The 15,736-nt window shown below is 40.6% G+C and overlaps 2 protein-coding genes across 2 annotated transcripts; both read left to right on the forward strand.

Moving 5' to 3' along the window:
* The first annotated feature begins 639 nt into the window (after positions 1-639).
* On the forward strand, positions 640-4,086 carry LOC103979322 (uncharacterized). The gene is made up of 5 exons (XM_009395423.3): positions 640-967; positions 1,054-2,330; positions 2,468-2,878; positions 3,188-3,417; positions 3,789-4,086. The coding sequence occupies exons 1-5, from the start codon at positions 882-884 to the stop codon at positions 4,038-4,040; spliced, it is 2,256 nt and encodes a 751-aa protein (XP_009393698.2). The 5' UTR covers positions 640-881; the 3' UTR covers positions 4,041-4,086.
* A 1,086-nt stretch (positions 4,087-5,172) lies between these two features.
* Positions 5,173-13,800, forward strand: LOC103979321 (large ribosomal subunit protein eL34). The gene is made up of 4 exons (XM_009395422.3): positions 5,173-5,329; positions 5,439-5,518; positions 13,178-13,287; positions 13,484-13,800. Exons 1-4 carry the CDS (start codon positions 5,251-5,253, stop codon positions 13,575-13,577), a joined length of 363 nt encoding a protein of 120 aa, XP_009393697.1. The 5' UTR covers positions 5,173-5,250; the 3' UTR covers positions 13,578-13,800.
* Positions 13,801-15,736: the final 1,936 nt, after the last annotated feature.

The raw sequence follows: 15,736 nt of genomic DNA on the forward strand, positions 1-15,736 counted from the left end.
CATGCAATTAATCAAACCACAGCCAAAGCCAAGCAGGTAGGTTGTGCTTAGTGAGGCATGAATCATGTGTGCAGGACAAAAGAAGCAAGTAGGAAGCCTCATCAGGTGTTTCATGCCTTGGTCTCTGAATCAGATATGAACTGTTCTTGTGCAGAGATTTAAATGGAAACAGATGGAAGTGGCATCTGTTCATTGCTATAGTACACAATAAAATATTGCATAAGATATGCATGGTAGGTGCTAGTTGGATGTCTGACCACCTTATTTAAATTATAATAATGATTAACTAACCACTTAAGTCTTCCCAAATATATTATGAAATTAGCTGATTTATCTAAATTTTTTTCGGTCATACTATAGAAGCTGATCATGCTAAAGTAATTACATTAATCGCGACGCGAGGAGGGAGATGTCCGAAGATAGAACTAATGACCATAACTTGAAGATGCGATTGAATCATATCGTTTTTCAAAAGAGCTAATTTGTTTTGGTTTCGCGTTACTTCATATTCAAAAAAATCTTTAATTGTTAGGTCATATGGTGTTGAAATACCTGTAAGTAGAAATTTTCTTGATGACAGGTCTTACATTTGAGGAGAATAATAACAGTCCCAATATTTCTCAGCGACAACTCTCCATTTTGTTCTCCTGTTCTTTTCCACCTTCCACCCTCCTTAAGACACACCTTGCATCTCCTGCCTCTCATATCTCACCATTCTATCACCATATGTCTTATGTCCAAGCTTCATTGTCTCATGCTTTTGTACATCTGGAGAGTTCATTTCCCCTGCAAGTGCACAAGGAAAGAGCAAGGAGGTTCTTGGATTGCATTTCCATGATTGCTTCAAACTGAGATGGAGTAGTGCTGGTGAAGGTGAAGCCATGGCTTTCTGCGTCAACTTCTGCTGGTCCATCATCGCCAGTTCTTTGATTTGGTTGTGCTGTTTCATGGCCATGCATCTGTTCAGGTAGCAGTTCTTCTGCAACTCATGCTTTTGTTTCAACAGCTTCACTCTGCATCCGATTTTGATATGATATCTGTTCCTGCTTGTAGAATTAGGCAACGAAATAGCTTTCAGAAAGACCTCAAACTTCCTGGAGTCACTGATTCATGTACTAGGGATGATGATGATGAATCCAAGGAGAAAGAGACACCAAGTCTCAGCTTCAAGTTTCAGTATCAGCTTTCTGATTCTTCTGCAAGAAAAGATGAACCCTCTATGAAACCAAGCATTGACAATCTTGGCTTCCTGTCCGAGAATGATTTCAGTGGCTTCATGGAAGGAGCAGGCATAGGTGGAATCGAAGACCAGAAGTTTCTGCATGCTGAGCCGTTGGAGGAGGAAAAGCCAGTGAGTTGGAAGACTAATCCTTCAACTGAACCCGAAATCACTGATCGAGCAAGGTTTCTGTCAGAGTTCTCCGGCTTCGACTCTGACACCGAGTCCCTCGGTGCAAGTGATGGTTACTCGGTGAAGGACCTCATTGTCGATTCGGATAGTGATGGTTTGTTGTCGGAGAGAGACCTCGATGAGTATGAGCATCAAGCCGAAGCTATAGAAGTCTCGATCAATGCCACTAAATTTCAAGTACAACAGTTCGAAGATATCAGAAGATTTGAAGAAACAGAGTTGCAATCTACTCAGAATCGTGATACAGAATCTGTTACTGCAGATGGTGAATTTTGTCCTTTCAAAAATCATAGAAGACATATAAAGTGCGCAGGAAATGGATCAGACAACTCTGAGCCTGAATTAGATCAAATTCAGAAGATTCGGGCATCAAAATTGCTGCCAATGGAACTGATTGATTCCAGTGATGTTGAGCTTCATACAACCGAGAAGCATAGCAGTACAAGAAGAGGTTTTGAGCAAGTCCTCTCCTCGAATGAGGCTTTTCATGATGGTCATCTTGGATCAATTCCCAGCTCAGAAGAAGAAGAACAAGCACTGCTTAGAGCAGAATTGGATGAACTGGAAGAAGAACTTGGAATAGAAGAGAAAGTACCAAATCAGAGCAGGCAGAAAGAAGACACGGATTTAGAAGACTTGGATGATGAGGAGGACTATGATGATTTGGAGTCTCTCTGGGAACATCAGGATCTTATGGAAGAGCTCAAATTGGAGATGAGAAAATTGAGAGCCGTCGGTCTACCGACCATCTTAGAGGAATCAGAAGCCCCCAAAGCGGTTGATGATCCAAAACCGTGGAAGATCCACGAGACACTCCTGCATGAAGATCCCATGGATGAGCTTCACAAGTTCTACAAGAGTTACAGGGGGAGGATGCGGAAGTTTGACATCTTAAACTACCAAAAAATGTATGCAATAGGTTAGTCCACTGTCTCCCTTCCTCCATTGTCAAGCTATCTTCTGTGATTTATTCTATGAGGTTCAGAAACTATGATCTTTCAAGTTTATTCATGAAGTCTAGTTCATCATAAACCAAATCCTTTGTCTGAATTCCAGGCTTACTCCAGCTAAAGGATCCTCTTCAGTCAATGAAATCTCAAAGATCCTTAATTCCAACACTCAAATCTCTTCTTCCTCAGAGTTTATGGCCTCGAGGTCTTAAACCGGGTACCGATCTATCAGAGGAGTTCATCAAGGAACTGCAAAGTGATCTGGAAATGGTCTATGTTGGGCAAACATGCCTTTCATGGGAATTCTTACTTTGGCAATATGAGAAAGCTCAGGAGCTGCCACAATCCGCTCGATACCGCAACCATCAGTACAATCAAGTAGCTGAAGAATTCCAACAATTTCAGGTGATCTTGCAAAGGTTTATAGAGGATGAGTTTTTCAAAGGTCCAAGATTACCCAATTATGTCAAACATCGATGTGGTAATCAGAATCTTCCTCAAGTTCCTCACATAAGAGGTTAGGCAAGATTTAGACATCTACTTGCTATCCGAAAAACTAATCTCCTAGTTGATGTTTTCAACATTTTAATTTCTATTGAATTAGATGCCTATATGCCAAGTTATTATGCTGTATCACTAATGTAAGATAAAGAAAAACATAGCTTTATTCCTGTCTGTACTGAGTTCTCCTTTTCTTGTTAAAGTTGACATGCATTTATTGGTATTTGCTTCATCAAATCGAACTTTTACTCGTGATTTGGAATAATTTGTTAAAAGATGAGACCTGCTAACTTTGCAGCAAAGACTGATGTCTACTGTGTTACAGAGGATAACTTGAAGGAGAAGATGGAGGCTCAACTCAAAGGTAATCATATCGTTTGTAGTGAAGTTCTTGAAGAAATCATGGAGGAATCTATTAGGATCTTTTGGGAATTTGTCAAGGCGGATAAGGATGAAACTCCTTGGATGCTGAAGGGTCTACTTGGAACTCATGTCCAACTTCAAGATCCTTCTGACTTTAAGTTCATGGCAAACGTACAATCCAATTTACAGAAGGTAGATGATGGTCTTCACTTAGTTTGGAGCTTCTATCCTTCATTCCACTGTAAAGAAAACAAAGAAAAGACTAGCAAAAACAAAGTGCATGCATTGTGTATCAACTAGTATGACAAGATTAAGATAAGAATTGGTCTATGTTGCTTCTCCATACTAATAATGTGACACAAATGATTGATTTAGAGCAAATTGTGTTCATGATCATAATAGTAGTTGCTTCTCCATACTAATAGTAGGCTGATTTGTGTTCATCATCTGATCATCTTTATTGCGATTTTTTCCTTCGTGCAGAAAGAAAAGAAACTCAGTGGAGTAGGATGATTTGTGTTCATGATCTGATCATCTTTATTGCTAATTCATCTGTTGTGCAGAAAGAAAAGAAACTCAAAGACATTTTACGAATCCGCAACTGCTTGGTAAAGAAGTTCAAGAAGCCTAAAGAAGACGGATCGAATCAAGACCTCTTCTTCTCTCAAGTAGACCTAAAGTTGGTGGCACGAGTTCTTCGAATGTCTCGAATTACAACTGAACAGCTGGTGTGGTGTCACACAAAATTAAGCAATATTGTGTTCATCGAAGGAAAAGTTCATAGAGAGCCTTCATTTTTGCTCTTTCCATGCTGAGATTGACATTGTACTTTGTTTGAGAATAGATTTCCATGTAACTGCAGGAGAATTAGGCTTGTCAATCAATCTTCTTTTTCTTACAGCAGTTCAGTTCCACAGCTGGACTTATCCACAGAATTTTCAGTGGTCATAAATACTTATGCCAAGGAAGTTGAGGTTGCAGTTAAGTTGGTCATTACGCATGGTAGCAATCTAAAGAAGAAAATGAGAATGTCATGTTCAGGTGAAGGAAGGAAAAATATCATCTACAAATATGCTGTACTTTTTCCTTGGAGAAATGGCACAGAAGCTATACTATCAGACTTCTTCAGGATAGCAACTGAGAGCTATGGAAGGAGTAAGAAACAAATATGATCTACAATCTTATCCAACAATGCATTCTTTCAAGGAAAGTTCACTTGATTTGCACCCAATTTTTGGTGATGAATCATTTATCTTCCATGAATTCACAGATTGTTGGATGCCCAAATTAATATTCTACTTACTGGTGATGTGATGCCCCATTAAATACTAGTTTTAAGATTCTACAAGTATAATAAACCATAATATTCCAATAATTTGGGGTAAACTTTTCCTGTGATTAAGCTCTACATAAGATAATATTTTGACTTTCAACAACACACATTTGTAGAGCAAAAAAAATAAAAAAATAAAAGAAAATAAAATCAGCAAGTATACTTTCTTGTGAGATACAAGTAATTTTTTAAAGGAAATTATGGGGTATATTATCCCATTAATATCATGACATTAGTCAAGCAAGAAACAAATGCTTAATTCTCATTATCAATCAATAAATAAAAGATAAGTAGGTAAAAGAACTTAAATGTGAACAATTATCCAAGCTCATTGCAAATCTACCAAAATGTTTGCACCATAAGTCATCTCAAATCTTCTTGCAACACTGCTTGCAAAGACAAAAATGTTGAATTCGATGATAAGTTATAATTAGCCAACCGGTTCGGACCGGTGACGTCCAAACCAAACCGGTCAAAGTCTGGCCCGGTTCACTCTTCGTGCTCGGGCTATAGAAGACACGAAGACCGTCGGATCAAATGAGTGATATCCGTTGGATCTAGGTTTTCTTTTCGCTTTGTTTTGCGACCATCGGCTCCTTTAAATACCCTCGTCCGCTTCGGGTTACGCCTCTTTGGTGCGAGGGAGGAGGTAGGCGGAGAGCGAGAGAGAGAGAGATAGAGAGAGAGGCGAGATGGTGCAACGATTAACGTATCGGAAGAGGCATAGTTATGCCACCAAATCGAATCAGACTAGGGTTGTCAAAACCCCAGGTAAAAATCCTATCTTTTCATTCCTTTCATCTGCTCTGGGTTGCACCAGATCTTTGCAGGCTTTTGCTCCCTTTCTCGTTGCACTCATTGTGTTGATGTGGAAACGCAGGTGGGAGCCTTGTGTATCAGTACACGAACAAGAGGGCGAGCGGGCCGAAATGCCCTGTGACTGGCAAGAGGATCCAAGGAGTATGCTTTCGCTTACTATGAATCTTTTATGAAAATTTAGCGCTGCGGAATGTGATGTTTGTGTTGTTATTATATATCACATTTGTTGAAAATGGTAGAAATCCATGTACATAAATTTTCACAAGGTTTTATGGTGGCTGTTAGCTACCTTACACAACCCTCCTTTATCTCTGTTTGTTGGCCACTGAAAAGCCACCCTCTTTATCTTCAGCTTGTAATCCATGAGAGTTAGCGGGAATTATTTATGGAGGAGTTATCATAAGGGTTACATTGACAATGCTACTGGTTAGAAGATTATATGGTTTTTTATATTGATTTAGGCGTGGTCATGATTTTTCCCAATATATAAAAGTGAAAGAAAACATGGAAGTTGCTTTTGCACAACATAATCGTTATATAAACGTTCTTATAGTGGTCAGACCCTACTCAGGAATCTTGAGAAGCTACCTTTTATTGCATTTCATTATCAAATTGGACCCGTTAGCATTTACTTTGGTATTGTCTTAGGAGTATGCCTGGTGCTGGTTGGGTATCTAATTGCTTTTTAACCATTGTTTCTGGATCATCACAAGTAGTTTTTTTGGATTTTTTGGGAATTAGTGTTATTAAAGCCTGTTCTAGAAATTTTTAGGTTCATATTCCAATTTGTTGTTTTAAACTGTATATTAGACTTGCAGATTTTCCTATGCTCTTTTGCACCAGATGCTCCTGCAATTTAAATTGGATAGTGATTTCCCCACCAGTGGTTTTGAGGTTTTCATGATTTTTATGATTGTCTGAGTAACATATAGCTTTAGACTTCACCTGCATTTGTTAATTATCTTTGAACCTTAAATTTGATAAAGAAAATTATTTATAAGTCAATATTTAGAGTACTCTCATACATTGACCTAGGTTGTCATTTACATGTCTAATCCATAAGTTCTTGTTTGCAGTCATGTGAAATATCATTATTTATTGTGTTTTGCTCTAATCTACCTAGACATGATCATACTTGAGCTTGTGAGCGCACAATCATCTTGTCTGAGAGAGATTTTTCATGTTGATGAGTTCAGTTTTCTTGAGTGGAATATTGTTCACTAAATCCTATCTTTTTTATTAGATAAGATATATTGGTAGTCTTTTACACATTATTCATATAATTAAAAGAAAATGGTTAGATCATTGTGCTTTGACTTTTTCTCTATGTTCTGTATTTTGTTTGGAAAATATGCTTTTTGAGAAGCCTTCACTGGATATGCTTGCCTAGCTACACAAGTCAATTACAGCCCAATCTTGATGGTCTGGATCAACTTGCCAGCTTTAGATAGGATGCCCTCTAATTTGGACTCAACTTTCCTTCTACTATTATTCCACTATTTTATCAGAAGCAGAGTTTTGCTGACTCTTGTAGTACAATAGCTGTCTAGCAGTTGATAACAAGCAGCTCATCCCTACCATTGAGGAAATAATTGGCTACAGATTCAGGTCAGACCTGGATCTTAAAAGAGACATGAGAGGCTAATTATAAATTTCAACAAAATGAGACTCTTAGACCAACTCACTTTTCTTAGACCAACTCACTTTTAAAAGGAGGCTAATTTTGGACTTTAAACATAACTCCAATTGTACCAACTACCAAGTGGAGCTCAGATTGAAAGGACTTCACACCAAGCTAAACCAGTCTAGGTTTGACAAATGTAAGCACATACCAGTGATTTAAAAAGTGCTATGTGTCAAGGTCTTAAAATGCCCGAGGCACTAGGTGCTTGCCTTAGTGAAGCAAGATGCTCTGTTATATTAAAATAATAAAAAATATTTTAATATTTTAAATTATTAAAATATAAATTTTTTTAATATTTTAAAGTATTCTCTACTATTAATAGTAGTAGAGAAGAGTAGAGTGAGAAAGAGACTGAGGTGAGAAGCTGAGTCATGGTGAGAACCAAGTCGCGGATAAGAGGTTGTTGTCTGAGAGCAGCGACAACGGGCTATCACGGACTTAGTTGGTTTTGCTTAAGTCGTATGGCACCCTTGTGTGTCCGTCAGTAAAGGTCAACCTCCTCGAAACCTCCCATGGTCCCTTAAGATTTACAAAAGAGAAAACGGGTTAAAGAAAGCGCCTCACTCGGGATCCACAAGCAAACATTTCAGGAAACACTTCATAGACAATACAAATTACAAACAAATTTTACAAGTTCTGAACGGTTGCACAACAAAGGGTCAAAATGATCCACTACAAACCGAATATCTCTCACAAGTGTCTATATGTCACAATATTTATTTATAAGTCTAAGAAGGCCATCAAACCCAACTAAAATGGGGATGTTAAGCCTTCGACCGTTCCTGTACATGCTGTGCAAAGCATGAACAAATAGAAAGACACGGACATACATAAGTATTACATCAAACATCTTGTTTAGAACTTTGTTCGTGACATTCTCCCCCACTTATTCTTTCGATGTCCTCGTCGAAGCCTTTGCCGACACTGCAACTCATCGCCTTTGTCGAGTCTTCAATCTTCTGCTCCAGCTGCAATTCGCCTCTTGGTTCTCACTTGCTCTCCGTTGCTGCTTTTGAGTAGTCGAACCTTTGATCCGTCATGTTGCTTCAACTCGCCAATGACGCTGACTCTAGTGTTGGGGTTGGCTGAGTTGAGTTGATCCTAGTTGGTTCCTGCGGATCCTCCAAGTGAAGGAAATGACCATTCTTGCTATACGTCAGTCTCTTAAATGCCTCATGCTGCTTGAACTGAGTGGATGCTTGTTGGAGCTTTAACGAGCATCGTCTCGCAAACTTCTGAAGTTTTGGATCCTTCCTCCACAAAATTTGCCCATCGACTCTTCTTTCACTTAGTTGTCACTTCCAAGTAGATTCGCATCACTTCCGCTTTCGATTGGCATTCTGTTGGGAAATAAAGCGAATAATCTACTCTCAGTAGCACTGATCACCATTGGTGAGGATTTGACAACTATTGTCTTCGTAGGGTCTTTGAACCTGTGCAGAGCTCCTCTGCTTGATAGATAAGAGAATCGGGGTACTCGGTTTCGCCCATTCTCTTAAGAGTTGAGAAGGCAATGGTTATTTAATTTTGCCCGCCTCCTCAAGGGTTGTACTTCATGCATCGAGCTGTTTACTGGCTTTCGCTTGTTATTTGCTCACACTTCTGAAGCATTCAAAGTGTTTGCACTCCTTGCATTGAGTTAGCTACTGTTATTCACCTTCTCAATGTCATCGAACTTCTGGAATGTAGAAAGTTTTCATCCTAACTTGGAGTAAGTCTTTAATAGTTTTGGTCGCCTTTGGGATTGTACCGTCTTCTCCATCAACCCGGTCGCCTACTCCACTGAGTAGTAAAGGTACAGTACCACGTACCGCCTGTTTCGTTCCTTGGTTGTGTACTCTTGCATGACCCGAAGTCCTTCACTTTTGGTTATCTTGATGAGAAGCTTGTTGACATCGGTCTTACGAAGTTCCTTGGTCTCTGCCCTTCAGCCTTGTCTTGGTACTTGAAGTTTGCCTCTGCATGCTCCACCTCCTCGGCTCCTTTTACGACCAAGCGCTCTTCCTCCATGAGAGCAAGGGACCAATGACTTCACGGAAGTCTCGCCTCTGTGGTACTATGGCGCTGTCATGCCCATGACCCTACTATCCGTCGCCTCGCAGCTGCATCATTTTTCTTCATGATCAGTAGATGTCTCTGTAGCACTCCTCTGAGTCCACCTTCATTCTAACTGATGCTTGATTTTGGGTAGCTAAGTCCCTATGGACTCGTCGTCGCTTCCTCGCCCCTTTCAATCCCCTGCTTCAACACCTCTGTGTTCTCCAAGTAGCTTGCTTTGGTCGATGGAAAGACATACTGCAACTCCCATGCATGGCCTCTGCCATCACGTTGTAGGGTTTGCACTGATTCTGTTCTCCTTAACTTCCTTGGTAGTAACGTTCGCTTACTCGATTTTGTTTTCTCACTTGTCGGGTTCCCATAAGCGAATATAGGCTCTGGAGCAGTCCAACTCTCTAGTTGCTTCGATCATACCTCTGCATGATCCCATGGGACTTATTGGTACTTGCATTCGAACTTTTCCCTCAGTGGTACATATCCCCCATATGCTGATGACCAAGGTTTTCATCTGATGCAAAATTCGATGAATGCACAGAAGACCTACCTCTACGGTACCATGACCTTCACTCCTTGAATCCATAGCCCTTCTTGTCGTCGTGTTGTTCATCGAAGTGAAGCTCTCAATAGCTCCCGATCATACCTCCGTATAATATAGTCTCTCACAGGGCTATGTCGTGTGTATCGTATTGTCACGAACTGTTCTACCACAATTCGTTGCACTATGCCGCCTTCTGGTGACATCTCTATTGCATTCTGATCCTTGTGGGATGAACTCGAATTGTGATCCCTCTATGTATGGCCTCTGCTAATACATCCCAGGGTATTTTCCACCTTCGATTTTGTTCGCTTCTTTGCCAATTGACCTTCATCCGCCCGCTCTTGGGTCACACCTAGATGAAGCATCGCTCTAGAACAGTCCGTCGCTTAGTAGCTCCCGAAGTCCATCGACTTAATTGAAAATAGTGCACCATTGTCTAGATCTTGGGCCTCTGCCCCTACTAGTACAATCTTCGTTGCGCATCGCTTCCTTCATGGCAACTTGAATGACACTGGCATATTCTTCAAGAGTACTCGCCTCCGCCTCCATGTCCTCTTGCCCCGTGCCTAGGCCTTCTGAACTCAACTTCACTTACGTAAGTTGAGTCACCTTAGTTCCTCCATCAAATGCTTATCCGAGATAAGGTGCATGTGCTCAAAAGCTCCCTTCATCTTTGGCACCATGCAAGATGAGTTCGCTCCATCAGAATGAAGGACCCATGGAACAACATGATCCTGCTTTTGCCTCTGTAAGAGTTCATGTCCTTGACCTCTGTCCAAGGAAAGCTTTGTGCTTTCTCTCCATGTCTCATCTTCTATGTCGGCTCCCTTCATGCGGCTTGGGTACTTCGCCAAGTTACACCCAAGTTGCTCTGCTCCTCGTTTCGCATTAAGTTGAAGGTGGCCCTCGCACCCATCATTCCATGGGTCAGCCTCTCTCGAGTCTGATCTCCATATCAACTCTAAGTATGCTTTCATTTGTGTTGTTTTGGGTCGCTCCCCCACTTGATCTCGCAATGCATCCACCGATGCATTCTCTCAAGCGAGATCATGCGATGACTCTTCGTCGCTCGCTCGGTCCATTGAGCTTCGTGGAGTTGTTGTTTTTGAGGTACTCAACATGTGCAGTCTGTTGCACATGATTCTCCCTCTGGAGAATCGGGATCTATCCCTCCTAGATAATTGTCCCGTTGGAGTAATATCTCTCTACGCTTCTTTCTCTCTGAAAGTTTTGGAAATCACCATCCCCTTGGACTACTCCAATTTGCTGAACAAACTGTGCATTTTTCAGCCTCCTGCAAACGCACTTGCTAGATTGCGACTCCACGTCAACACAGCCCTCGTTGCACCACTCAAGGCCTAGCAACATGCTGAACTCGCTGTACACTTTAGCCTCCTACGGACGTATCCTTCACATGCCGAAGAGATAGTTTCAATGCTCCATGGCATCGAGTTTCAGTCGCCTTGGGATGGCCGCGAACATTCCATCGTCCACATACAAGCCCATGCATGAGTATCGAATTCTTCGAGTTAGCAATTCCCCTTACCTCTGTGAGCTTTGCACAATTCTTTCAGTGGCTGAGTAACTCATTCCACCTTGCATGGTTTTATCCTTTACCAAGCGCCTCGCTTGCCTTGAGCACCATCAAGTATAGTTGTCAATGTCGAGTCGTAGCTCAAACTCAACCATCCCAACCTTTGTGCGTTACGCATTCTTCCAAGTTTGCTTGTTCTCGTGGTGCCTCTTGCGCGAAGGGTTGGCCATTCCTCTGAATGCCAATCTTAGATGCCCGCTCCTCCGAGCGACTCCTTTTCCCTACATTTCAATGCTCGTTTTCCCTTAATGATCGCACGTGTTGACTGCCTTTAACGCAGTCCCGCTAGGTCCCCCACGTTTGCACGTCAAGTGTTTTTATGAGTGTTTGTCCCGCTCTGATACCATCTGTCATAGACTTAGTTGGTTTTGCCTAAGTCGTGCGGCACCCTTGCGTGTTCGTCCGTAAAGATTAGCCTCCCCGAAACCTCCTATGGTCTCATAGGACCTACAAAAGAGAAAATGGGTTAGAGAAAATGTCTCACTCGGGATCCACAAGCAAACATTTCAGGAACACTTCATAGACAATGCAAATTACAAACAGACTTTACAAGCTCTGAATGGTTGCACAACAAAAGGTCAAAATGGTCCACTACAGATCAAATATCTCTCACAAGTGTCCACATGACACAACATTTATTTACAAGCCTAAGAAGGCCACTAAACCCAACTAAAATGGGGTTGTTAAGCCTTCGATCGTTCCTCTACATACTGTGCAAAGCATGAACAAACAGAAAGACACGAACATACATAAGTATTACATCAAACGTCCTGTTTAGAACTTTGTCCGTGACAGGGCGGCAGCGGAGAGCAGCGCAATAGTAGCGGGTGGTAGCGGCGGTGGCAGTGGAGAGCAACGACAACGACAGTGGTAGCGGAGTGAGGCAGCGACAGCGAAGAGAGGCAACGACAACGGTAGCGTTGCCAGCGAAGAGAGGAAACGACAATGGTAGAGAGAGGCAGCAGAATTGGGTGTAGGGATAGGGAAAGTAGCGAGGAGGTGGAGGCTGATATGCGTGCATTAGTTGGTTCAATCGAACCAACTAATCGGGCACTCGTTGCCTCTCTCCGCTATCGCTTTTGCGGTCGGTCACTTGGTTTAAACTGGGCACTCACTCGAAGCGCTCAGCGCTTGGATCTGGGCGCTCGCCTCTTTGAAGCGTACCGCTTGGCTGTTAAACGAGGCGCTCGGGTCTCGCCTCCCTCGAGCACCTAGGTGAGCGCTCAAGCGCCTTTTTAAATCACTGGCACCTACTAAGCTTTACAGAAAACTAAATAGAGAAATTGGACAAAAAGCTTAACCTAGAATGTATGTTGTCTGGTTGTAGTACAATAAAGGACTTAATCATAACCCTGTAGCCACATCAATACTTCTAATAGATGACAATGTGGCAAGTGAGTTGTGGAATCTGTGAAGAAACATCAACTGTAATAAGCAGCAGAAGTTGCTGTCATTTAGTCATTTATTAAATTTTATAAAATTATATCGGACAGTTGTTTCGAGTCAATAAGCTATTTATCTTTTTAGGCTTTACTTTTATTATGCAGCAAATCAGTTACTTATGGCCCATCCATGACAAATGTTTTTTTAAGTGTGTGCAGTTGCATCAGTTAGCAGACAACCACTTAAGCCCACATGAAGCCATTCAGTGATATGAGTTCTAAATTTTGTTTTTGATTCTTTTATGATCAACATGGTTTGAAATGCCAGTTGGACCAGTAAATACTGATTTACCTGTCAGGCCAAGTGCTACTTGTGCCATCTCAATTAACTTACTTTGTGGTGACGAAAATGTTGTGAATTTACTTGAATGGCTCTCAGTTTCAATATGTTGGGTTGGTGTATACTAGTGGCAGTATGTCAAAGTTACTAGCCACTATAATGTTTGCATATTCTATTTTGACTATGTTTGATTTGTACTTTCAGATACCTCATCTAAGACCTACTCAGTACAAGAGGTCCAGGTTGTCCAGAAATCGCCGGACTGTGAACCGTGCTTATGGTGGGGTCTTATCTGGAAGTGCTGTCAGAGAACGGTTAGCAGTCGATGCTTTCAAACTATATTCCTGGTTTCATTTACACTTTTCTAACGATTTGTGTGTTCTAATTTACGATATTGCATTACACTAAGTTCAATTGCTGGAAGGGATAGATATAGCTCTCGCCATAATTAGGACACTATGGCTTGCTGCTGCTGCTGCTGTTATTTATCTACTTTTGTTTGTTTTATAGGATTATCCGAGCTTTTTTAGTTGAAGAGCAGAAGATTGTTAAGAAAGTTCTGAAGATCCAGAAGGCCAAAGAAAAACAAGCCTCGAAGAGCTAGACAAGGGTGAGAGAGAAGCATAAATGCTGAGTATGTATCCACACAAGGGAGGTGATAATGATCAGTGATGTGAGTTTCAATGTAACTGTTGGATATTAGGGGTTCCGGGGAGTTGTTTAGCACAAGTTCCATAACCTAAATCCTCTGGTAATCTTTGATTATTTGTTATGCTTGAACTATCTTTCCTTGTATTCTCAGTTATCTAGTAACTATTTTTGCTTCACTGGAATTGTTTCGAGTTTGGGCTCTCTGTTTTTGCTGTACCTACTACAAACTTGTCCTTGCAAACGCTTACACAACAGATATAGGATTCCTAAGTTTGGTAATGGTGCTAAAATTACCTATGGCTTGTCTCCAATCTCATTACGAGCGTCAAACTATGGATTGATTGGGGTAATTTTAGCATATGTATAGATGAACAGATGTTTTATACGATTTAGAAATTCCATATAAAGATAAGGAGTTCGACAACCCAAGGCACTAATTGGAATAGGGTTCCTTGTTTGCCTAAAGTGGTGGGTAGATGAGCAGAAATTTCATATAATGGATCACTGTACGTTCAATTAAATACATATTATCTCTTGTAATTAAATTTGTATAGAATGTTTATTTTTAGATTTAAAAAATTTATATTGAAATATTTATAGTTATGAAAGGAAAATATATAGTTTCATCTATTCTAATATCATCAGTTTTATTAATGGAAGCATGAAAATGATAAATTAAAAGATAATTTAACATTATAGTTATATTTTTTATGATAGATAATGACATTGTTGGGGTCACGGGTGATTATTGTGGATGAGAAAGGAGAGTGATGATGAGGGTTGAGGTGATGATGTAGTTGTTGACGCTTCGTATCTATGTTGGTATCATTTGATAACTACGTTGGCGTCAATGCAAATGCAGAATGATGAAAATATTGTTCGACATCTGCATCGGTATCGATGAAAATGTAGAGTGACATTGTTTTGCAACTACATCGATGTCGATGCCGCTGTCGATGCAGAGCGACAAAAGAGTTGCTCGACATTGACATCGACATAATTATCGAGCAACGTCGACCTAGATGCTAAGCGTCAACATCTGTGTTATCGTCTAACCTCTCGTTATCGTTCTCCCTCTTCATTTACAACAGCCACCTGAGAATCCTAATAGTGTCATCGCTCACCATCATCGAAAACGTAGTAAAACAGATGAAGTTAGAGTAAATGAAACTTAACGTTTCATTTTTATAATTATAAAAATTTTAATATAAAATTTTTAAGTCCAAAAAAAAAAAAATCTAAGGATAATCTATAATTGGTCACACCAAATGATTCAGACACTGCACATGAGAACAGCTGAGGACATATGGAAGAACTGAATGTGGGGGAAATGACATATGGGTTACCAACTGCCATGTCATCATCATGTGCCTAAGGGGGTGGTCGGTCAGCAAATAATTACATCCGAGAGCAGGTTGCTGCCATAGAAGCATAAGACAAAGTGCTTAGCATAGTAGCTGAGCTGTGTACACTGGGCAAAAGTATGCTTACCATTAAATAAGAACTAATTCCCTGCCTTCCATAAGAAGTATGATTGGATTGGTTTGAAGTCGAAAGTTGTGGAAAATTATGGTGAGACGAGTGAAAGAAGATGTGGACAGAAGTGAATGAGTCGCAAGTTCATTTTGCTAACGCGATCAAAGGCGGAAAATTTTCTTGAAGTAATTTCCAAAAGAATCTCCAACCAGGAAAAGATAAGCAAACCGCTAGCAGTATCTTTCTGTCGGCAAAAAACTCGATATAATCTATCAGCATTTATCAGTTAAACAAGTTAGCTTCTAAGAACTTAATGCAGCATCTCAAACTACCAACTGCTCAACCATCTCAACGTCAATTCGACAAAACTCCTACAAAATCCAACACCACTATTATAACGAAGGCAATTCCAGATTTGCACAGTGGGGAAACAGCCAAATCTAACGTTAACAAACACCAACAGACATTGTTGCCAACTTTCCCAAACTTTTCCAGATCGATTACAAAGAGCTGAATCTAAATACTTATAATTTCTCGTTCTTCCCGAAAGATCAGATGCATTAATGGTATCTTACCCTTTTCATTCCGGTGGTAATGGTATAGGAGACGAAGTAAATGCAGCAGAAAAGAAAATTT

The sequence above is a fragment of the Musa acuminata genome, chromosome BXJ1-3 (genome assembly GCF_036884655.1).
Source record: "Musa acuminata AAA Group cultivar baxijiao chromosome BXJ1-3, Cavendish_Baxijiao_AAA, whole genome shotgun sequence".
Taxonomy (NCBI): domain Eukaryota; kingdom Viridiplantae; phylum Streptophyta; class Magnoliopsida; order Zingiberales; family Musaceae; genus Musa; species Musa acuminata.

Excerpts from the sequence above, each read along its gene's own strand:
- LOC103979321 (XM_009395422.3), top strand. The coding sequence starts at position 5,251 with ATGGTGCAACGATTAACGTATCGGAAGAGGCATAGTTATGCCACCAAA. Across the intron at positions 5,519-13,177 it reads CTGGCAAGAGGATCCAAGGA|ATACCTCATCTAAGACCTAC; the intron begins GTATGCTTTCGC and ends TTGTACTTTCAG. Across the intron at positions 13,288-13,483 it reads GGAAGTGCTGTCAGAGAACG|GATTATCCGAGCTTTTTTAG; the intron begins GTTAGCAGTCGA and ends TTTGTTTTATAG.
- LOC103979322 (XM_009395423.3), top strand. The coding sequence starts at position 882 with ATGGCTTTCTGCGTCAACTTCTGCTGGTCCATCATCGCCAGTTCTTTG. Across the intron at positions 2,331-2,467 it reads CCAAAAAATGTATGCAATAG|GCTTACTCCAGCTAAAGGAT; the intron begins GTTAGTCCACTG and ends TCTGAATTCCAG. Across the intron at positions 3,418-3,788 it reads TACAATCCAATTTACAGAAG|AAAGAAAAGAAACTCAAAGA; the intron begins GTAGATGATGGT and ends TCTGTTGTGCAG.